This window comes from Propithecus coquereli, unplaced genomic scaffold (assembly GCF_000956105.1).
Source record: "Propithecus coquereli isolate 6110/MARCELLA unplaced genomic scaffold, Pcoq_1.0 Scaffold126, whole genome shotgun sequence".
Classification (NCBI taxonomy): Eukaryota; Metazoa; Chordata; class Mammalia; order Primates; family Indriidae; genus Propithecus; species Propithecus coquereli.
In genome coordinates, this window is record NW_012136747.1 from 1953210 (window position 1) to 1977141 (window position 23932).

The 23932-nt window shown below is 50.1% G+C and overlaps 1 protein-coding gene across 2 annotated transcripts; it reads right to left on the reverse strand.

Moving 5' to 3' along the window:
• Nucleotides 1–857: 857 nt before the first annotated feature.
• Nucleotides 858–22344, reverse strand: TEF (thyrotrophic embryonic factor). 2 transcript variants are annotated; one of them, XM_012638151.1, is made up of 4 exons: nucleotides 22157–22344; nucleotides 8278–8595; nucleotides 2965–3185; nucleotides 858–1796 (listed from the first exon to the last, which is right to left on the reverse strand). In XM_012638151.1, exons 1-4 carry the CDS (start codon nucleotides 22221–22223, stop codon nucleotides 1581–1583), a joined length of 822 nt encoding a protein of 273 aa, XP_012493605.1. In that variant the 5' UTR covers nucleotides 22224–22344; the 3' UTR covers nucleotides 858–1580. The 2 variants fall into 2 exon arrangements, with proteins under 2 accessions (XP_012493605.1, XP_012493604.1); XM_012638150.1 differs by lacking the exon at nucleotides 22157–22344 and adding an exon at nucleotides 11756–11973.
• Nucleotides 22345–23932: the final 1588 nt, after the last annotated feature.

The window sequence follows — 23932 nt, forward strand, 5'->3', positions numbered from 1 at the left end:
GAGCCACCACTTTAAATAAAGCCAGTGTTACGTATGACAAAGTACGCCCGTCATCTCTGTCTCCTCTTCACCATAGGCTGCCCGCCCTGAGCAAATAAACACACCCATCTCAAGGGTGCCCAACTAACCCAAATGAGCAGAGGCTTCCACGAATTTCCTTGGTGCATCTTCTGGGCAGAGCAAAAGGACGAGTCCAGCCAGACACAAGAGAAAGGAGCAGCTGTGAGGCAGAGGAAGCTGCAGCTGTGAGAATCCCTCCATGCCATGGCCAGGCTTGTGTGGGTGGCCCCCGTCTGCTGGGACCAACATTGAGGGGACTCTAGGCCTCTGTAAATGTCCCAACAGCCTGCTATTCCCAAGGGGTGTACTGTGACCTCAGCAACCCAACTAGGTGCCCTGCTCTGCCGACAGTCTCTGGGCAGCTCACACAGGAGGGATCCTGAAGCAAGAACTAGGAAGCCCTCTCTGCTCCAGGGAGAGGGGACTCTGGCATGGGCCACACTGGTGAGCAGAGCAAGAAAAAACAGGAGTTTCTCAAGAAACGTGCCCCAGTTCTCATGCCCACAGTGTAAGGGGGCTGCGGAGGCCAGTTTTCTGAACACCATGAGGAAGCTGCATCCTGGGTCCAGGACGTTAAAGCTTCCTAGATAAGAGGGGTTTTCCTTGTAAATCTATGATCTAAGATTGGTTATTGGGTGAAAAGAAACAGCAGGCCCAGAGGCCCAGTCTAGTGGGACAAACAAGAGATTCAGGTGGCCTCCATGGGTGGTCTGGAGAGGAGGTGAAAAGTCCTACTTCTGTGCTGACACCCAGGGCTCAGAGACCAGCCGCCCTGGGAGTCTGTCCTCCATGGGCATGAAACAGAGGGCCCATCACCAGGGCCTCCTCCCTGGCTTCCAGTCCTCAGAGCCACAGGGGAATAGTGGTTCAGCGGCTAAGAACGGTTGGGTGAACTCCTGCTGCAGGCTCCAGACTCAAACCCCAGCCCAGGCTGTGCAAAGACCCTGCTCCTGTGGCCTGCCACCCATGCAGACACTAAAGGAGAAGCTGGTTTGTTCTTCTAACTCCAAGGAAGATGGGAACTGATGTTTCTCTCAAAGACTTTCTGGGGAGGATGAGGTGCGTGACAGACACACCCCAAGTGGAAATGCGTCCTGCTACCTGAGAAGACATAAGGGTGACAACAATTACGACTCCTTCTGCAGAGACAGCCCTTGGCAGCCCAGGCTGGAGACAGGGAGAGTCAAGAGAAGCCTGAGTGCCCTGTGAAAGGAGGATTTGTACTCCAGAGGTCCCCTTCTGATTCAACCGGGACATCCAACAATAGAAACTAAGGCCGATTCACCATCTATGTAGATTCTCTCACGCTCCCCACCAGTGAGGAGGCTGGCCCCCCCCCGGAAGTCGCCACGTGCGCCGCCCGTGTTATAATGAAGCTGAGACACGAACGCTCCTGCAACAGGTGCGCTGCCACGCACCCATGACGAGTCATAAGTCTCCACGTGTGTGAGGGGTTTCAGGGAGCCCCCAGGCAGAGGTCTGAGGTGCAAGCAGTGCCCCGCCCGGGCGGTGGGCACAGGTTACAAGGGCCCGTACTTGGTCTCGTACTTGGACACAATGGTCTTGCACTTGCCCACCTCCTTGCGTAGCTCGGCCACCTCCGTCCGCAGGGCTGTGTTCTCCTTCTCCAGGAAGGCCGCCCGGATGGTGATCTGATTTTCTTTCAGGCGCCGGGCGTCCCGCGACCGTTTAGCCGCCACATTGTTCTTCTTGCGTCTTGTCCAGTACTTTTCATCCTGTGGGGAAGTGCCCGCGGTGGGTTGCGCGTCTTTCCCCATGAGAGAACCCAGTCTTTCCCCTCCCGCCACCCGGATTTCCCTCATAACTCATCTGGGCTGGCCAGAACCAAAGCTGCGACCTGGGGGAAGGAGCAGCACATGCCGAGGCACACAGAGGGGAACTGCCCCCTGGGGTGGGTGGGGATGAGAAACAAAGTCCTTTAGTAGTTACAAGGTGGAGGGAAGGAGAACCATCTGCTGCATCCGACCGTGTGCTACCACCTACAGCTGTGCCTCACTTACGTGTTCTCGTTGTGGTTAAGGGCCTATAACGTGGGTCTAGTCCCCTGAGTTCAAATCTTGGCTCTGCAAGATTACTAGCAGTGCAACCATGCCAGACCTTAGCTCTCGATGTTTCAGGTCCCTTACCTTTACAATGAGAACTAATAGCTGTAACTACTTCATAGAGTTGTTTGAAGATTAAATGTGTTAGTATATAAAAAGTGCTTATAACCATGCCTGGCCTACAGTAAGTACCATATAAATGTTTACCATTATCATCATCATTATTATTAAAGTCTCAGAAACCTCCTTGAGAGGCAGGTTCGGTTCCCATTTTACTAATGAGGAACCTGAGGTACAGCTAGGTCACACGTGGCAAAGTGGGGTTTGAACCCAGGTCTGCTTGACTCCAAAGCTTTGGATGAAAAGTCCTTCCTGTAAGTTTTTCATAGGATAGGATGGAAAAATAGCAGCATTCCCTCTTCCCACAAGTTCTTACAGAGCCATGAGCTTGAGAGCTGCTTGCTCATCTCTGGGGATGGCAACACACAAGCAATCTTTTGTCCTTCAAAGCGAGGACTTGTTCAACCACGGTTCCTGTGGTCTAGTGAGCTCTTGCCCAACGGCTGGGCTAAAGCCAGGGAAGCAGGAATATCAACACAGCTGATGGCCTGGGTCAGGAGAGAGAAAACTACAGGGAGTCACACTGGGGCCAAATGCCACCTGACTCCCTTTATTTCTACCAAATTGCTGCAGGATGTGGCTTTATGCACAGAACTCATGTCTTTCTATACAAAGTCCACAAAGAGGCAGGGTTCTCCAGATAAGGTTAAATGTGAGGAAGCCTAGCCCCTCAGCTCCTGAACCAATGTTGCAGCTTTACTTATAAAGAATACCAGGTTACCTTCTGCTCATCAGGGACAAAGACCTTCTTGGCCTTTTTGATCATGGGCTGGGGCTTCAGGTCCTCCTCCGCAAACTTGTGCTTCCGAGGATTGAAGAGCTCCCCACCTGGCACACTGGAGAGAACCAGGTCGGCAGGGTCAGGATTGAAGTTCACATCCACCTCCACACAGTTGGGGTCAATGGGACTGGGAGTCTCCCTCTCCTTTTCCAGGGAAGATTCTGAAAGACACAGAGGCAGGTGGTCTTGAAGCAGCCCACTGCACAAAGAAGACTCACATCACAAACCCAGATACCTGCTTGAATCTCAAGGTTGCAAAAACCACTGCCACTGAGGGGGAAGAAAAGCACAACAGCACCAGCTCCTAGGCCAGAATAGCACACATGGTTCAACTCAACAATGCAAACATGGAAAGAATTCTTCCCTTTAGGAAGAGAATGCTCAAAAGAAACAGAGGCCCTTGAAAGACAGGATTTTCTAATTGTTTTCCGCCCCCCAGAAATGTTAAGCAAAACATTAAATCATTATACCCCTCTTAACTTCCTGTGATTTCAAGTTCTTAAGTAATGAGAAACAGCTGAATCTCTCTGTGAACTCCAATGGGTTAGGGACAAACTGAATAATGGAAATGGGTTCCACTTTTGAGTCCCTGAGATGTGTCAGTCACTGTGCTCATTTAGTCTCTTTTTTTTCTTTTTGGTAGAGACAGGGTCTCACTCTTGCTCAAGCTGGTCTCAAACTCTTGAGCTCAAACAATCCTCCCACCTCAGCCTTCCAGAGTGCTACGGTTATAGGCGTGTGAGCCACCGCATCCAGCCATCATTTAGTCTTATGACAACTCTGAAAGGAAGATGGGTGTTACTCTACAGATGAAGAAATTAAGCCTCAGAGAAATGAAACGGTTTTCCCAGGGTTATACAGATGATAAGTGACTGAATGAAAGTTTGAACCTTGGTCTGGCTGACTCTGATTCCTTGTTCTTCCCTGCCCCATCTGGCTGCCGCTTTATAGCAGACATTGGATTAAAGCCACGTTCCGAAATCAAAGGTTGTGTGTTATCAGAGATAAGTTATAAAAAGAAAAAAACTATACCTTTGGCCAACTCATTCAATGCTACTGACAGGAGTATATAAAATAATTATTCACTCAACAGATATTTATTGAACACCTGCTATATGTCACATACTGTCCTGGTAAAGACAAAACAGTGTAACAAGTAAAAATCTCTGCCTTCATGGAATGTTGATCTAGTGGGAAAACTGAAATTATACAAGATAAATATAAAATATCTGTAAGAATGTTAGATGCTATGTGGATATTTGGGAGAAAATTGCAGCGTGAATATCAAGTGCAAAGGCCCTGGGGTACCAAGTGCAATACCAAGTGCAAAGGCCCTGGGGTACCAACTGCAATATCAAGTGCAAAGGCCCCCAGGTGCTTGGCTGGTATGTTCAAGGAACAGCAAGAAGGCCAATGTGGCTAGAGTGAATGAATGAGAAGGGAGAATAATAGGATGAGTCTGGAACAGAAAATGTTGGGCCTTTAATCCCAATAAAGCAGTGGTTTTCTGCCTTGCAGAGGATACCTGGCCACGTCAGGACTGGAGGGAGTGCTACTGGCATCTAGTGGGTAGAAGCTAGGGGTGCTGCCAAACATCTTATAGTGCACAGGTCAGTCTTTCCTCTAACCCCAACCAAAAATTATCTGGTCTAAATGTCAATGGTGCTGATTTTGACTCATACCCTGAGATGGGAAGCCATTGGAGGGTTCTGAGCAGAGGCATGGCACAATCAGACTTAGGTTTTAACAGGATCACACACATAAACTATTAGAGGGGATTAATTACAAAGAGGTCTGAGTATCAAAGGAGTAAATGACCAGGGACTGATGTAACCAGGGACTGAATACAGAGGCCTGACAAACCCCATACCTGCAAGACAAACAGCCAAGGTATCTACCACATGTAAATGCTGTTCAAAGTGATTCCATGTCTGGGTGCCCTTCAGCAGCAACCAAATGCCATGATGTGGTTAAGTTTCAGGGACAGGACAAGAGAAAGCCCCAGGAAACAAAACGGGACAATTTGCAAAGAATGCATAAAAAAGAGGCTTGGGGGGCAAGGTTTTTGAGGAATCCCCCCTTCCCAGTGGATAGCTCTGTCAACAAATTCTAGCAAATGACTATAAGACCTTAAAATTACTCTGCTGGAAGAAGAGGGAAAGGTAATAGGTCTCTTAGTAATTTGCCTGAAACATTATTTTCTGAGGTCCACCATTACAAAAGATGTCAAAATTAAAATTAAAAGCTGACAACTAGAACTCCAATACCCTGCTGATGGGGGTATAAATGGATATGAACACTACGTACACTACTTGGCAGTATCTACAAAAGCTGAATATATGCATGTCCGAGGACCCAGCCATTCTATTCCTAAGCAAATGCCCAAGAGAAATGCATACATATATTTACCAAAAGATATGCACGTGAGTGTTCATGGCAGCACTATTCATAACCCAAACTAGAAGCACCCCAATCGGCCTTCGAATGTGGAGTGGATAACCTGTGGCATGCTCATACAATGGAATACTACTCAGCAATGAAAATTAACGAAGTGTTGCTACATGCAACAACATAGGTGATTTTCACAAACATAAAGCTGAGTGAAAGCCAGATACAAAAGAATACATATTACTTGTATCTTTTCTACAGAAGGAATTAAAAAATCAAAAGAAGGAATTCTACTTTCATTCCTACCATATGTATAAGTCTTCAATATAAATCTTACTTCATTTTTATTGTGATTTTTTCTGTCAAAAGAGGATTCCAAAAATACATTCTGCAAAACTTTGTTAGTGTAAAGAGATTCTGATGCCCACATAATTTATACGTATACTATAAAGCTAGCTATAGAAAGCTATAAATATAAGAGTATAAACGTAATTAACTTGTGACAGTTAAAAACAAAAAAGAGGACATAGTACACAATTCCATTTATAGAAAGTCCAACTACAGGCAAAACCAATCTTTGGTGATAGAAATAATAATAATGCTTACCTTCAGGGAATAATGACTGAGCGGAGTCACAAGGTACTTCAGAGACACCAATAGTGTTTTATATCCTGATTCAGGTGATAATTATGTGGGTGGGTTCACTTTGTAAAGATTCATTGAGCTGCGTATTTATGATATGTGCACTTGTGTATGACATACTTCATTAAAAAGGTTTACTTAAAAATAGAATCAAAGGCAGATGCCATCTAAGTAGTCTAAGGCAGCAGTCCCCATTCTTTTTGCCACCAGGGACTGTTTTCATGGAAGACAATTTTTCCATGGACCAGGGGTGAAGGGATGGTTTTGGGATGATTCAAGCATGTTAAATTTGTTGTGCACTTTATTTATATTATTATTACATTGTAATATATAATGAAACAATTATACAACTCACCATAAGTTAGGGACCCCTGGTCTAAGGTACAAGATGAAAGCTCATTTTCAGCTCCCTCCCCTACCCACACATGGAACCAGCCTTCTAGGAAAACCATCACAAAAATGACCTGCCTTCAAATGAGAATTCTGCCAGAATCAGCAAAAGCCTCTAAAACTAACTGGTTTACAGGAAAAAAATAAGGAGCAAAGGAACATGTTAAATGGCACCACAAGAATACAGCCAGCAAAACCCAGCACATGTGAAATTCTACAGGATAAATGATTCAGTGTCATGAACAAATAAATTGGAAGGAAAAATAAGGGGGAAGGAAGCCTATAGTTAGAAATTTAAGAGACTTATCAACTAAATGCAATGTATAGGCCTTATTTAGATGTTGATTCAAACAACCTGTAAAACAATAACATTTATGAGATAACTTTGGAAATTTGAATGCTGATGAATTTGATGTTAATTTTGGATGTAAAACTGGTATTTTGGTTATGTCTTTTTAAAAATAACTCTTATATTCTATTATTTTATGTCTTTTTAGAGGTGGGGTCTTGCTCTGTTGCCCAGGCTGGAGTGCAGTGGCATGACCACAGCTCACTGCAGCCTCCAACTCTTGGGCTTGGCAGTTCTCCTGCATCAGTCTTCCAAGTAGCTGGGACTACAGGTACAAGCCACCATGCCCAGCTAATTTTTTTCTTTTTAAGAGACGGGGTCTTGCTATGTTGCCCAAGCTGGTCTCCAACTCCTACCTTCAAGTGATCCTCCAGCTTCGGCCTCCCAAAGTGTTGGGATTACAGGTGTGAGCCACCATGCCCAGCCAGAACCCTTATATTTTAGATACATATTGAAATATTTATGGCTAAAATGGTACAATGTCTAGGATTTGATTGGAAATAATTGCTTATGAGTTAAGAATTGTTGAAGCTGGGTGATGGTTACGTGGAGGTTCGTTACAGTAGTTTCTTCCTTCTGTATTTTGTTTGAAAATTTTTCCATAATAAAAAATTTAAAAAAAAAGAGACCATGTGAATTTCCTAGATGTGGATTCCCTGGGTGACATACCAGCTCCCAGGAGACATCAGCCTGTATGCCTCTAATTGAACCTGCAGAAAGCTTCGCAGAGCCCCCTGAAACAGGAGCTATGTCTCCCCTGGTAGGTTCATGTTCAAGGGGCATGAAAACAAACAAACCAATCCCCAGAGGTACAAAGAGTAAGAGGATGAAGGACAGACCCTGACCAAGGTCCTACCTAGGCAGTGAGAGTGCCTTCTTCATGCCAGTGCCTAAGCAGTACCTAGCTATGGAGTCAGATATCCTTGGTTCAACTGCTGCCTCCATTAACTACCAGCTGTGTGACTGTGGGCAAGTTACTTCTCTGTGCCTCAGTTTCCTCACCTGTAAAACAGGGATAATAGTACTAATCTCATAACATTCTTGTGAGGATTACATGTTCATGCCTAGCACAGAGTAAGTACTAACCAAATGTCCGGAGATGTTAACATTATTATTGCCTGAGCTTCTGGATAATCTGTGGCCGAGCAAGTGTGGGGGTAAAAGAGCATCGAGGAAATGGAGAGTGGGATTTCTATCCTGCAAGGCTTCAGACTGCAGGCGCTCAGTCCACGGCCGTGACCATTTGCAGCATACCAACCATCAGAAAGCCTCCGACTGCTGCTGATGTCACTACTATTTTTATCTGCAGCCTCGGGGACTGTGCTGAACGGTGGGGAGCACAGGGTTTCTCCACACAGCAGCCCCACCAGGACCTCCCCTCAGAGATGGGGCTCATTGGGTTTGGTGTCCACACAAACACGTTCAGTGGGAAGTGGACTTCTTTGGGTCAGGCAGGTGGCCCTGCCCAAAGGCCTGTCACTAACCTGTGCTGGACACGGTTTCAGAGGGCTGAAAGATGGCAGTGGAGGAGGATGGTGGGGACGCTGTGGAAGAGCTGGCAGACTCCTTTCCTTCTAGCTCAGCCACAGGAAGCAGCAGGTTCTGGGCCAGGTGGGTGGGGCTGGCAGGGATGCCGTTCTCTAGCAGGAACTCGTCCAGGTCCATGTACTCCAGGTGGAAAGACTCGCCGTCGTATGGGATGGTCTTGTCCCAGATGGGTGGCATGAGGGAGGCTGAGACGGCCATGGTGCTGGCAGCTGCTGCCTCATCCTCCTCCAGCTTTTCCTTCCCCTTTTCCTTATCTGCAGACACAAAATCTGTGATGAGACACCACGCAAGAGGGTAACTCAATCCCAGGAGGTAGGCAGTGAGCCTCACAGGCCTGACCCATCTTTCTCAGAGCCCTGATTCCATCCCATACATTTCAAGAGCCCACTCTATTCTGGTGCTTGAACCAGTCTCCTTTAGAGATGGCATTGAGCCCCCATCCATGCCTGGCTTTCCCGTAACGCTTACCACATGCTCTGAGGCCTGACATGGTCATAGGGGTAATTCAGAATAGGCTGTAGGACTAGCATCAGCAGGATAGAAGCTATAAAGAAGGAAATGGAGTTTTCTGACCTTTCGTGATATCTGAGCATGGAAAGGGTTGACATTTTCAGGTCAAGAACTTTTGTATTCTCCTGTCCTGTTCCCTCTGGTGATGCTTCTCCACATCAGCCTAGCCCAGGGATGAATCCCAGCTCTGTCACCCACTTGCTGTGTGATGTGTGACCTTAGGCATGTTATTTAACCTCTCTGAGCCTCAGTGTCCTCCACTACACATAAGGATAAAGCTGTCTCTTTGGTGAAGATTAGAGCTAACATTTGAAAGCATCTATATTATATAGATCCTAGCACACAGCAGGCATTCATTATTACTGTGTGCTCACAGAGGACAGGGACTGTGTCTGAATCATTTCTAGATCTTAGGGGCCCACAAAGGAATAGGCAGACAATGGGTTATGAAAAAATGTGTATATTGAATGTAGAATATTGGATTTGCAAACAGATTCACTTTAGGTTAATCAGACAGAGAGGGCCTGGAGCTGTCTTTTCAGGACCTTTTTCAGAGCAACCATTTCAAGAGACCTTTATCCCTATATAAGACTGAAGGTAGGTTTTCTGGGAGAAAGGAGAGGGTGGAGTTGAAGAAGAAAGACTGCTCCTATTCAAAGCAAAACAAATCAATTAATGGGGACTGGATCCTGCCTAATTGTCTCAGTCAAAAAGTTATGCACGTGGATATCCAAGAGAGGGCAATTAAGAAGAAAGAGAAGAGAGAAATGTGACAAGGTTGGAAGGAAATCAAAGTGAGAGGGAGGCTAATCAGGGAAGTGGGAGATAAAATCACGACAAGTTCACAATGGGTTTTCAAAATTGAGGTAGACAACTTTGAACTCTGGATTTAGAAGTGAAAAGGAGAAATCAAATATGATTATGTTGGAAATAAACCAGTCACACATGGACTCCTAGACCACAGATGAAAAGAAGCTTATTGGTCCAATTAAAAATGAACATAACCAGTGAATTAAGAGGGTGGATATTTTGACAAACAGAACTTGTCATGGCCTCTAATACAAATTAATAACTTGAGTTTCTGCAACCGCCTTCTGTACCAGCCTTTGATTTAAAACAAATTGGGAAGTAAAAAGCCAAGCCCTGGTGGGCTGGGTGGGCAAAATGGCCTTCCTGTTCTCCTCCCAAGATCTGGACTCCACATTCTGTTCCAAAATGACTGTGGCCCATGTCGGGTGGGGTCATTTGGGATCAAAGGAGGCAAGAGAAGGGAGGAGATAGAGAGAGAAAAGCAGCCATACTGAAGGACAAGCAACAATAAGTTCCAGGTTTTGCCTGGCCTAAGTAAGGATATTTTAAATGAATGTTTTTGTAAGGCGAAGTTTTAAAACGTAAGACATAAAGGACTAGTCCATCACTTAGATCTCAGGAATTGACACCAGTGGTTGCTAAAGTGATACAGTAGAAAAAGCACCAAACTTGAGAAGCACTGTCAGCTCTCAGAGCCTCAACTTTCCTCATCTTGGAAATGTGGATAATACCCTACAGGGCTGTTGTGGAAGTCTAAATGAAATAGGATTATGTCAAAGTGCTTTGTGAGCACTCTGCAAATGTAACCTAGAATTACTGTTGTGGACGGTTACTATCTGGTAATCTTAAACAAGAATCTGCCAGATGTGTACACCTGTCCCTGCAGCTTGTTTCAGCGTCAGATTTGGAACAAAGCACTGCCTTAAAAACAAACAGAAGGATTTGTGCACATGCGGTCCCAAAGCAGGAGGAGAGAGCCTGGCCTCACCTGATGTGCTGAAGCTATTTATAAACCCAAAAGTGACAGCCATAGGGATGGGAGCCTCAGAACACACCCAGAAAAGGAAGAGAAATGGCATTTTTAAAAGGAAAATTAATTCCCCAGGACAGGCAATTAGCAGAAGGCCTATCCCTTCCCAAATCCCTGAATAACGCTGATGGCTCTTGGACATGAAAAGGTCTCAGACTGAAAGTATACCTCACTGCACCTAAAACCCCCGCAATAGGTGGCATGCCTGCTGCTCCCTGAACCTCACCTCCCAGGCTAAAAATCAAGGCCAACCCTGCTTTCCACATATGCCCCAGGGACCTCTGTGTTCTAGGAAATAAGTCGAAGTTCAGTCCTGCCCCTGTGGCCCCAAACCACCAGGGGAAGGGCCTCAGGGACCTCACTCTGACCCTCGCCCAGTCCCTGCCTCACCAAAAGCCCCCCTCAGAAGACACCCGCATCCTCGCCCACTCCCTTCCCCCACCCGCATCTCGGCAGCAGCCCTGAGACACGTTCCCAGAAAGGCTCCAGAGTGGACCTAGCAGCTGGGGATACTCACACCCAGGGAGGAAGCCACGTCCTCCCCCCAGGAGGGGGAAGGCCACATACAACCACAGTCTGCCACCTTGGCCCAGCGCTTCTCAAACTTTGGTGGACTTTGAAATCAAGCGGGTGAGGTGCATTAGGGTGCTCCTTAAAATGCAGACTCCTGTCCCAGGAGCTGCAGATTGGGTGTGGCCCAGGAACCAGCATTTTAAACAAGCATCCCGAGTGATCCGGTGCGGGCGGCCTCAGAGGCGGCGCCCTGGAGCGTCACTGAAGTGGCTGCTCCCGACCCCCACCAGCCTCCTCAGAAACCCCTACACGAACCTCCTCCTCGAGCCCCCACCCACACTCTCCCTCCTGACCCTTCCTCTCTCAGCTTGTTCCTGACCTTCCCTCCCCAGCGCCCCCGCCTCGTCCTTCAGGCTCCTAGTCATCCCCTGGCCCCCATCCCCCTCCGCTGGACCATTTCACCCCGACCTCCAACCTCCTCGGCCCCGCCCTCTCCGGCCCCGCCCCTGCAGAAACCCCGCCCCCAGGAACGCGCGGACCACCCCCCTCACCGAGGCGCGCCTCGCGCGGGGGGTTCTCCATCAGTTTCTTCAGGACCAGTGGGAAGGAGCCCGGCAGGCCCCTTTCCCCAGGTGCGCGCCCCGGCCCCGGGCCTGGCCCAGCCTGCGGCTCCACAGGCGGCTTCTTTCCGCCGCCCGCGTCGGACATCGTGCCCCGCGCCCTGCTCGCGCGCTTCGCCTCCCCCGCCCGCCCCCCGAGATGGGCCAGAGCCGTGCGACCCGCTGCAGCTGCCGACACGGACAGCTACTGCGCAGGCGCTCAGCGGCACTCCCGCCTCCCTCCATCCCTACCCCGCCTGCAGACCGGCTCTGGGACATTAATTATTTATGAGGCCAGGCCTGCTTCCCGGGAGTGCGGCTTCGGATTGGCCCACCTTCCCGGGCCGTGATTGGCTGGGCAGCAGGGGTGAGCGAGACACGTGCGGGGCCAGGTGAGGCGCCCCCGCCGGAGGCCCCGCCCTGCCCGCTCCTGCGTCTCCTGATTGGAGCCTGCTGGAGTCTGTGGCGGAGGCTTCCTTCGGCTGCAGCCCCTTCCTATCTACCAGGTGTGTCCCCTTCGTCACCTTTTCTATAACCCCCGCCTTCTCCCAGACCTCCGTATCCTTTTCCTCCAGTCCCAACCTCGCAACCTTCTGGCTGCGCCACCGGAGGGAGGCGAGGCTGGGTGCGGACAGGCCAGCCAGGGCAGCCTATCCGAGAGCCCCGTCGGGCTGCGCGGACAACCCCCGTGGGTCACGTGGAGCCGCAGCCGAGGCCAGTCGCGTGGGGAGGGGGAAGAGAAGGATGGCGCGAGAACAGCCAATGGAGGGCGAGGGCGGGGTCCGGGGCGGCGCACGAGGCGCCGCACGTGCGGGGTTGTGGTGGGGCGGGGAGAGGAGGGGAAGGGAGGGGCGGGCCTGTTGTTCCGCAGACTCTGCCCAGGGTCGTGAGAAGGGGACGCGAAGCCCAGCCGGCGCTCTTCCTCCCACGCGACCCAGAGGTTGCCCGAGGGCAGAGCGGCGGACGGCGACCTGCCGAGCCTTGGGATGGCCGGAGCAGGCTTGGCCGCCGCCGAAGTCGGGTATCAGGTTGCCCACTGATCCCGGGTTTCTGGCGCGGGCGTGGCGGCCAGATAAACACTAGCGTGGAGGGAGCATTCTTAAGGCCCAGCCCGGAGCCAGGGCCCGGCACACGCTTCCGTCCTCCCACTTAACTAGCTTGTGACCTTGGGAAAGTCCAGTTGCTTCACTTGAGCTTGTTTCCTTGGCCATAAAATTAAGAGGTTGGGCTAGATAATCTCTACAGTCCCAAACAGCTGTGAAATTGTTCCTTTCTAAGACCTGCCCTTCTTTTCCCTAGGGGGAAAAAAATCTCTTTTACGCAAGGTAAAGATCCCACATCTTGTGGTAGAACCACCTCTTCTCTTAAAATATAGATACTCCCTGGGAGCTCCTCAGGAACCCTGTAGAAATGTAAAATGTGGAAGGGTACACAAAGGTAAAGACGTTAACGGGAAGCTGCTCCGAAACAGCCCTCCGACCTTTGTACTCTGTAATACAGGTCATAACTCTGCTTCAAGCCCAAACAGCGCTAGCCTCTCCCAGCATGCTCCCAGAGGGCAGAGACTTTGGCTTGTCTATCCTGTATCCCTCCAATGGCCAGGGCCTTCTAGTAGTGGCGGTTGTGGGGGATGGTAGAATGGCAGTCCTTGGTTCAGGGGGTAGATGCGTGACCCAAACTCACAGCAAGCTAAAAGTTGTCAAGCTGATGCAATCAGAATTTTGCTGGGAGTTGACAAAAAAAAAGAAGTTGGGTAGCTGAGCAGGCCTGGAAAGCAAGAGATCTGAAGGACTTTGGGTAGTGGTAGGGACAGGATGGTGGAGTCTTCCTCCAAAATTCAAGTTCTCACTGCCACGCTAATGACTTTGGTCATTTTCTGAATCTCATGCCTCCAACTAATGGCTTCACCTCTCCAGGCTTCCTTTTCCTTACATGTCAAATGGAAAAAGAGCAGGATCTATTATACCTTATGGGGTTTCCATGAGCCAGTGTGTGTAAATGTACAATTGCAAACCTGCAACAAATGGTAGTTTTCATAGTTTTACTAAAACCGCGATGGGTACAAATCCATTGGTTGGTGTATCCATTATCTCAGAGGCTAGCACAATGCCTGTACTACTCTCACTTTAGTAGAAATACTCAACTGTGTACAGAAAATGTGTTGTATTGTAGAATTGTTGTTAGTGTGAATTCTGTATGTGGCTAAACTATGTTTAGGAGAAACTGACCTAGAGGTTTTAGAAACAAATTTCAAAGGGCATTCCAAGGAAATGGGTTAAAATAATATAGGAAGGTTAAAAAAAAAATGGGTAGTTTGGCCATGGAGAGACTTGCTGGGTTAGAGTTAATTGTATATTTTTTGTGGCCAATATGACATTATTGTGGGGGAGAAGAGTTTTAACATATTAGAGTAGGATTAATAACATAACAATGGAAGGTTAGAACATTTATTTATGACAAAGACGAGATGTAGTAAGAGGAAGTAAAGATTTGGATTTCCTTTTTCTTAGTTATAGTTATCCAAAATGGATATGCCTATGCCACCCATCATCCAGCCTGGAGTAACTAACCTAACACGCAAGTGACGCTGGTGAGAAGTGAGACTAGCAGATTAGGGCTTCACAACTCAGTTTTGATTCTGTTCTCTGTTCATGTGCTGACACTCCCCAGAGAGGGTTTTTCCTCCTGGATAACCAAAGGGTAAATGGTATATCACGAATAGTGGGGGAGCATTACAAACACGCGAGCTGTGAGGTTGGCTACATTGCCGCCTTGCAGTAGACAGCATGCTGCTGGAGGCAGGAGCCATTCTGTTTTCTTCACTCTCCACCTAGCCCAAGAAGAGCCACGGCAGCCTCTCTACCATCTCCTATCAATGGAGTGGCGATAGCGGAGTGATCTTCCCCTTCTCTTAGTGGAGGAATAAATATTGTGAGAAGTGTTCAGCTAATTTCCATGGTTCTTATGAACCCTACAAAGTCTATAAGAAGAACATGTTATTATTAATATGTGGTTAGGATTTTAAAGATATGAAGTGTACCTTAGTATTCTGTAGTGACAGGTTTTCAGTACAGTGGCTTCTTGAGGGACACGTAAACAGTGGTGGCTTTGTGGGCTTGGGAGGCTAGCCTGGGGAGAGTCTCCCCTTGGCCACTGACCAGCCATGTGGCCTTGGGAGAGTGACTTCTTCTGTCTGAGCCAGAGATGGACCTGCCTACCTCACAGGGTGGTCGTGAGGGTTATATGTTACAAGCAATGTCAAGTGTGTGCCCAGAACAGGGTACAGTGTGAAGTGGAGGGGTGCCCACCCTTCTCCTTCCCTTCAGGTTGTATCAGGTCAGGAGTAGAACTGTTAATATGTTGGGTGTGAGGACAAGACTGTAGGCCTGAGGGTGGGTTTAGAGTCTAAGCTTAAAGATGAGATGGAATATGAAATGCCCATTTTCCAGAGCTGGATTGGCTTTAAGTTCTACTCGTTACTCTTCCAGAAACCTGCTAACTAATCCAAGTTAAAAACTTTATTCAATTGAGCATATGCAGAACAAATGATTTTCATTAAGCCTTTTTGCCAATCTGGATTTTTAAAAACTTATTTATTTATTTATTTATTAGAGACTGGGTCTCATTCTGTCACCTAGGCTGGAGTGCAGTGGCTCCATTATAGCTCACTGCAGCCTCAAACTCCTAGCCTCAAGCAATCTTGTGATTCTCCCACCCCAGCCTCCTGAGTACCTGGGACTACAGGTGTGGACCACTGTGCCTGCCTCAGATTATTATTATTTAAACTGGAAGTTTAGAAGAACTAAAACTCCAGCATGGGAACTTTTGACCAGATACCCCATAGTCATCTCTTTGGCTATGTATTCAGGATTTAGGACAGTCCCACTCCATATTCTGACTTCCTGAAAAATGAGACATGGGCCTGGGATGTGTAATGGCACGACAATGATAAGGCTTCCATTGAGCTCCAGCAAAGCCCGGTTATCTGTGTCCTCTGCCAATACCAAATGCAGGAGAGCATGATGTTTTGTTCAGGGTTGTAACTCTGTAAATATTTGTTGGCTTGCTTTGTTGGTGGTGCTGGTAGGAGAGTTGATAAAACCTTTCAGAGCCAAGTTATATACATTTGGAGCATTATTATCATTAAATAACAGTCATTGTGTTTGATTCACAATTGAACTGGGAATGACAAACGTGAGCCTTCCTTAAGGCAAGTCCCCTAGCACTAGCTGTGCCACAACTCTCCTTTCTAACCTACATACCTGTGGCTGCAAAATTCTGGGCTCTGTGGTTTGTACGTTGGTCTCAGTGTGTTCCAGGGGAGAAGTGGTAGGTGGAGGCTCTTGACTAAATTCTTGCCCATCTCTTCAGTACTCTCGAGAGTACTGGTTTCCTGTTTTGCTTGCATTTTGTCCGCTCCCGGAGTTTGGATTACAGATGGAGAGCTGCCCCAAGAGTGCTATATCCAGGGAGCCGCCCTCACCTCCAGCCTTTGTGACAACTCAACAGCCACTACCTGACAGCCACAGTTTCTCCAGTAGAAGCCTGGAGTAGGGTGTGGGCTCTGGAGCCAGACCACCGGGGTCGGTTACCTGCATCCACTACAGTTGACCCTTGAACAACACAGATTTGAACTGCGTGGGTCCAGTTATACATGGACTTTTTCCCCATAAACATTACACTGGGTGTGCCTGCCTCTTCTGCCTCCCCTTCCTCTTCTTCCACCTTTTCTGCCTCCGCCACCCCTGAGACAGCAAGACCAGCCCCTCCTGTTCTTCCTCTTCGTCGGCCTACTCAACGTGAAGATAGTGAGGAAGAAGACCGTCATGATGATTCACTACCACTTAATGAACAGTAAATGTATTTTCTCTTCCTTATGATTTTCTTAATAACATTTTCTTACTTCATTTTGAAAATACGTGTAACATACAAAATATGTGTTAAACAACGGTTTATGTTGTCTATAAGGCTTCTAGTCAACAGTAGGCTATTAGTAGTTAAGTTTTGGGGCAATCAAAAGTTATACTCAAGTTTTCGACTGTGCAAGGGGTCAGCGCCCCTAACCCCTGTGTGGTTCAAGGGTCATCTGTACTTCTTTTGTACCGTTGGGCAGGTTACTTAACCTTTGTGTGCCTGAGTGTCTGAAGTAAATGAATCAGTTTAGGCACAGGGCTGAGGACAGCACATGGCACATAGCAAGTGCTCAATTAATGTTAACTCGTACTATAATTCCATCTTAGGTGCTTCTGGGGATACCTCATTCCTCCTCACCTTACACTTTCCCCAGGAATAGTGGCAGTGGGTGGGCCCTTAAAGACAGGGAGGTGACAGCCTCACTCTTCTTTTATGACCTTTAAGGCCCTGCAGCCTCACCTTTGTGGGACTCTACAACCTCACCTGTACCCCTCTCCCCCTTGCTCACCTTCTGAAGCCACAATGGCCTTTTTTGTTTTTTAGAGACAGGGTCTCACTCTGTTACCCAGGCTGGAGTGCAGTGGTTATTCACAAGCATGATCATGCCTCACTGCAGCCTCAAACTTCTAGGCTCAAGTGATCCTCCTGCCTCAGCCTCCCAAGTAGCTGGGACTATAACATGTGTCACAGTACCTGGCCACAGTGACCTTTTATTTGTCAGACACATTTCATCTTTCCTTCCCCAGGAAAGGGTCTTCACAAATGCTCTTCCCACTGCCTGAAATTTCCTTGTGTAGCTGGCTCTTCCTCACCCTCCAGGCCTCAGCTCAAATGTCACCCCTGAGAGAGGCTGGTTCTGACCCTCTGATGGCTGACTGTCTTCCCCACTGGAATGCAAAGAGCAGGGCACCGAGGACAGCATTCAACTCATTCACCCCTGAGCCACAAGCATAGCAAATTCTCAATAAGCAAATGACTGGATGACCAAGAGGCACTGCCCAGGGTCGTGGTTTCAGAGACCAGGGAATCCTGTGGGTAGCATGGGCCTGGTAGCAGGAGGAACAGGGTTTGTATCCCTCGACAGCTGTATGGTCTTCCCATCTCTGAACAACTATCTTCACATCTGTAGAGAGGATAATCATACCTCCCTTGCAAAGCCATTGCACAGACAGTGATGTAGAGGCACATAGCACCGTTCCTGGCACAAGATCAAGAGCCAGTGGCTGTTAGAACCAGGAGTCATTCCTTTAGCAGCCTAGCTTTGGGTCAGGCCTGATGCAGATGCAGCCAGGAGGGGCACTCCTGGACACCGCCCTCAGTGTCTGGTACTTGGTGAGAATTAGTGTCTCACATTTCTCTGATTGGTAAGGGGGGACAAATAGAGAAGGTGGCTGTGGAAGAAAGGAGAGGCTGGTCCACATACTGGCCCTGAGGGTAGCCAATCTCAGTTCCTTTTCTCACCAGAAGAATGGGGAAAATACACCATTTAGAAGGTGGTAGTGAGGGTTAAATGAGCTAAAAAGTCCAGCACGTAGAGGGGCCCCTTCTCTTTCCTCCTCCCTGAAAGCAAAGGCCACTGTTTCTCAGTTTTGGCGTGGCGCCCCCAGGCTGTGAGAGGAGGCAACCACATGGACCTCTGCTAAGGCTAAGCTGGGGGGGCGGGGGCAGGGCAAGCAACCCAGGCTGCCCTGAGCCCGCCCTCTCAGCCCGTTTCCCTCCCCCAACTAAGACGACAGTACCAAGGCCCCTCCTCCTGCACCCCTGTCTCTGCCCCAGCAAGTCCCGAGGAGATCCTGCCTGTTATAAAACTGGCTCTCCTGTGCAGGGCCAATGGCACATGCCCCTAGGAGCCTCAGCACACGTTTCCAAGGAGACAGCCCTGTGTGTGTGTGTGTGTGTGTGTGTGTGTGTGTGGGTGTGTGTGTGGGTGTGTGTGTGTGTGTGTGCACGCACGCATGCAGAAATTTGTAACCTCCAGTTCTTTAAAGGAAGGTGGAAAGAGGGCAGTGAGGGGCAGATTGCAGGTGTGATGCAGGTGGAAGGAGCATGATGTCAGGCCAGGCTACTCTTTGCCTTTCATAGAGAAAACAGCATGGCACTTCACAGTTTGCAAACACTTTCACGGAGGATAACTCATTTAATCCTGGCAACAAGCTTGTGAAGCGGGTATTCTTTCTCCCCTTTTTACAGACTGAAGGTAGAGAGAGAGAGACAGGTCAAGGATTCCTGAGCAGTGGGCAGCAGCTTCAGGATTCATATCCTGTCTGTGATTATAAGCCCCTGCCGTCTTCCCTGGGCCATGCTGTCTTGTCCAGAGGGGATTCTGGTTTAGGAGTGCCCCAGATGGGCACCCTGCCTGCCCAGCTCAAAGCCAAGGCCTTGTTCAGCCTTCGAGTGTGTTTTCCTACTTCACAACTCATTAGAAAGGAGGCCTGAATGACCAAAGATGGCAGGAAGATGGAGGGGGGCCTCTAAGCACAGCCAAGCTCCGTGGGGTGAGGGAAGGATGGGGTGTAAAGAGCTGGTGTTAACAGTAGGGTTTGTAGACATGGGGTCTTCCCAGAAGCTGGAGAAGAAGGAAATGAGAGATGGAGTGAGCAGTCTGGAATGGAATCAGCTCTTGGAAGAGGATCCTTGGGAGACAGGGTGGGAGTAAAGACAGAAAGAGTAGTCTTTAGGGATCAGAGCCCACAGAAACAGAAGGGAAACTGAGTCAGGGCTTGGGGCACAGATCCACCCTTTGGCTGAACATAGATTGCTCTGCCCAAGGAAGTTAGTTGAACTCCTGGGACATGGATTTCTCTTCCCAGGAAGAGAGCCACCAGGCAGCCATTGTACCAGAAGCCAAGGGAGGCTGGAGTCTGGTCAGCTCTGCTGGAGAAATTCTGCTTACCCAGCGACAGGAAAGAGGCAGAGGTCTGTGCAGACTGTGTGGTGAGCCCCGGGCACCGAAGGAGAGAGGGGCCCCATGTTTGGGTCTCAGGGAGTCTCTTCGAACTGGAAAGTGGAGGGGGAGGCTGCAGGGAAGACAGAGTCTGGGGAGAGCACAGCTGGAATTTCTCACACTCCTCAGGGCTTTCCTCTGAAATTCCCTCCCACTGAAGCCAAGATGAGCTTCGCACGTGACCTAAATGTGTACTGAAGCACAGCCATCAGGCTGGAGGAAGAAGAGCAAGTGGGGAGTGTGTAGTCCTCCAGGGAGAAGCCTGCCCCCTTTCACACTGGACAGGGAGCAGAGGAAAGTCCACCAGAGCAAAGGCACGCGACCCCGAGGGCTGCCTGTTTTCTGGGGCAACTGGCCTCCGCTGTCTTTCTCCAGCAAGATTTGAAGCTAGAGCAGTGGGAGATGGGAGAGAAGCTGCTTCACCAAGAACTTTCTAGGCACTTTCACAACTGTTTAAAATTCCAGTTCTGCATGGTGGGTGTTCTTTCTTTCCACCACAGTATATTGCTTTTAGGTAGATATTTTTATTTTTATAAATGATCTGGCCAGTCTGGCAGCTTTGTTTGGGGGCAGTAATGTGACTGAGCTCTTTGTGACCCCTTTGTCCCCTTATCCACCCAGCTGGCTGCAGGCATATCAGTCCCTCATGCTTCCGACCCTCGGTGAGACGGCAGGGGAAGGAATAGGAGGTGGCCCGAGGCTCTGGCCCTCGGACCTACCCAGCCATACTGGACTGACTGAGTCGCAGCGGGAGCTTGCAGCACTTGGCAAAGCTCTGCCTGAAGCCTCAGGCAAGCCCCCTAAGTGCTGGGCCCTAACTCTGCCCATCCACCGGGAGGGATGGGGACTTCTCAGCTGTCGCAGGGCTCTGCAGCCCAGCTGGGAGCCAGGGACCAGCAGCTGCTGCCACACTTCAAAGGCCTTGTTATCCTCATCCTAGGAACAGTGCCCTGAGTCGCCCCCAAGAGCCCTCCCCTGCTCAGCTGGAAGCCCTGCCCTCCTGTGCATGCAGGGGGCCTCTGGGGACCTGAGTAGGGTCAGAAGGGGGCAGCACCACCTTCCCTGGGTGCCTGGGCCAAGAAGGGAACCCTCCACCTTAGCCTTTGGAAAACCTTCCAGCTTTGCCCGCCTACACGGGCCACTCAGAGATGGCAAAAAAGTCACCTGTGGCCTGTTTGTGGGTGTGGACTCCAACCGGGGGCCCATCCCTTGGGCTGAGCTGCAGAGGGCTTCGCTGAGGGGGTGGGCTTCTCCCGGTGGGCAGCTGGTGTCCCAAGTGCTCAGGGGGCACAGGAGCTCCTTCTGTGATCCTCACCTCAGAGGGTGGCCTGGACTGCCCCCAGCATTCAAAACCGCAGAGTGTGGTCTGAGGGGCCTATGCCTGAAGCTCCGTGAGAGAGCCCATGGGGGGCCCTGCCCTGAGCTCCGGAAATGACCTTCCTCCCTCAGACACTGTCTCTGGAGGGACAGAGCCTGCCACCCCTCCCTGCCTGACTTAAAGGCGAGCCCACGTGGGCTCCAGAGGGATGCAAGGAGGCCATGGACTGTCGTGTCTGTCCTCTGATTCCAAAATTTGGGAGTGGGCTAAGAGAGTCCTGTGGAAGGAATTCCTGCAGGGATAACCAGGGCCACCTGGGATGAGCTATATGCCAGCACAGCAGGATGAGAGAGAGGCCTGAGAAAGGTCCCTTGGGGGATGCCTCAGGGCCTAAGTCAGACTCAGGCAGCAGAGGCCAGCCGCCCCTCTGAAGGCACTGAGGAGTTTGAGCATTGAGGACCCAGGGGGTGCGCCCCTGACATCTTGCAACAGAAGAGATTTAGGGAAATATTTATCAGGACTCTCCCCAAAACCTGGCCTTGGGTTTCCCAGGCAGGACTTGGGAGACACCTGGTGCTGGCCACTGGGTCTGCCCCTTGGTCCACGCCCCCCTCCACCCTCCCGCGCCGTGTTTGCCTGTGGTATCCTAGGAGCGCGGGCCTTCCAGCCTCGTGGTCCTGTTACATAACAGCTTCCATCCCATCCGTGAGTTCAGCCCTCCAGCGGGTGAGCGGGTGAGCCGGTGAGCCGGAGCCTCTTCTCCAGACATGGGCTCCTGCTGCCCGAATCCACAGTCTCTGCCGCTCCTCTGCCACCCCCAGCGTGCAGAGGGAGGGAGCTTAATAAGCCGTGAGCATCCAGCTGGATTCTTTCAACAGGGCCCTCTGTCCTGTCCTTGTCCCACGTGAGCATAGCACTTGTCAGTGGCTGCACACTGGCCATGGCTCCCCAAAGCCAGCAGGCCTAGAGGGCAGTCCCAGAGTTGGTGGGGCCCCCACAAGTCTCCCCAGTCCCTCTCTGCCCCGCGGCCCTTCCTCCTGCACAGGGGAACCAAGGGCAGACCCCTGCTGTGGACCCTCCCTAGCCTGGAGATGCCTGTCCTGCCACTGTACCTGTGGCTGTCCCCATCCCTTGGGCACCTGGGCAGCCAGCCAACGCAGACCACCTGTGCTCCTACCTGTCCTCTTCTCTGGCCAAGGAAGAGAGTGCTCCAGCAGGGACTTGAGGACCTCAGGCATGTCCATGGCAGGGGCCACTCCGAACGGGTTGCAGCTCAACACGGCCCAGCGGGAGGTGCTTGCCCGGGGGAGTTCAGAAGCAGCTGGAGAGGCAGGGGCTGGCCGAGCCGCAGGCTGGGGAGACAGGCGGGGTGGGAGCCTGAGGCAGCCAATGGACAACCCTGGCCCGGCCCGCCCGTCCACCCCCAGCTCGGCCACCTGCCAGCTCCGCCAGCTCAGGCTGCAGCCAGGCCTTCCCTTCCCGCTGCTTGGCAGGGCGGTCCTGGCCCTGTGCCAGCTGCAGCACGTGGAGCCACTGCGCCAATCCTCTGACAGAGAACTCGGCCTGTTATCTAACTTTGGGAAGGGAAGTTCTTCCCCAGGCTGGGAGCCATAACCAGGGCTGCCAGGTGAGAACGGTGAGCTCCACACCCACAGCAAGCATGCCCTGGCATACAGGGGCAGCGGAGCGCTGGAGCCCCAGGCACAGCAGGGAACAGGGTGCGCCATGGAAACCATCAGGGCTGGGACCTGAGGCCCCGGGAAGAAAGAATGACAGGCCACACCAGCGTCCCAGGCAGGTCAGCACAAAAAATACTCTGTGTTGGTACATACATACGGGGACACCAGTGGGCATCATACCCTCACAAGCGAGCTTGTGAGCCTTGAGGGGTTGTGGCATGTTTTCATGCTGATGTGTATGTGCCATGCACATGTACCCTACAAGGCACACTAGTTGCATGTGGCATACCTAACTGGGGCGTTACACCATCTGCAGAGCCCGAAGTCTGTTTCCCAAAGAGAAATGATAAAACCTGCTGCCTGAGGTTCTTTGGTCTTCCAGTGGGGAGGGAGAGAAGAGGCAGGTGCCACCGAAAGGGGGCACTCAGCAGGCCTGGCTCAGGTTTGTCCTGATGTCCCAGCTCTCCAAGTGGCAACTGGTTGTTTGCTAGTCCCCTTCCTTGACCTCCCACCAGCACACTGTCTGGCCTCTGTGGTCCTCAGGCTACTTGAGTGTTGTGGGTGATGCCAAGATTCTGCATGTCACTATCTACCTAAGGCCAACATGAGAGCAAAGCCAGACCTGGCCAGGGGATGTCAGGTTCTTGATTCTGCCATGCATTGATGTGGGATCTTGAATAAGTGAGGCAGTGATTCTGGGTCTCAATTCCAAAACTACTCAATGCAGTAACCTTTAAGGCAGCAGTCCCCAACCTTTTTAGCACCAGGGACCGTTTTCATGGAAGACAATTTTTCCACGGACTGGAGCTGGAGGGGGTGGCACGGTTCGGGATGATTCAAGCGCATTACATTTATCGTGTGCTTTATTTCTATTATTATTACATTGTAATATATATTGAAATAATTATACAACTCACCGTAGTTTGGGGACCTCTGCTCTAAGGTTCCTTTCAGCTCTAATTCTACAGCTCTGAAGGTGCAGGTTGGATGCAATAAGCATTTGGTTTTCTGCACTGTAGCTGATTTCTACGCAGTCCTTTGCTGTTTTCCAAAATTTCATTTTGCACAGAATCAAAAATACTCCAGGAACCCCTTCTGGCTTCTCCCCTTCCCAGCAACCCCCAGCTTATCCTCTAATTACCCTCCTTTCTTCCCTAGTAACCATCCCAAATTATGTTCTTTTCCCAAATTAATTAAAAATTAATTTTAGAAAGGGGGAGGAGGGGATGGGCGAAAACCTACCTAATGGGTACAATGAACAATATCTGGGTGAC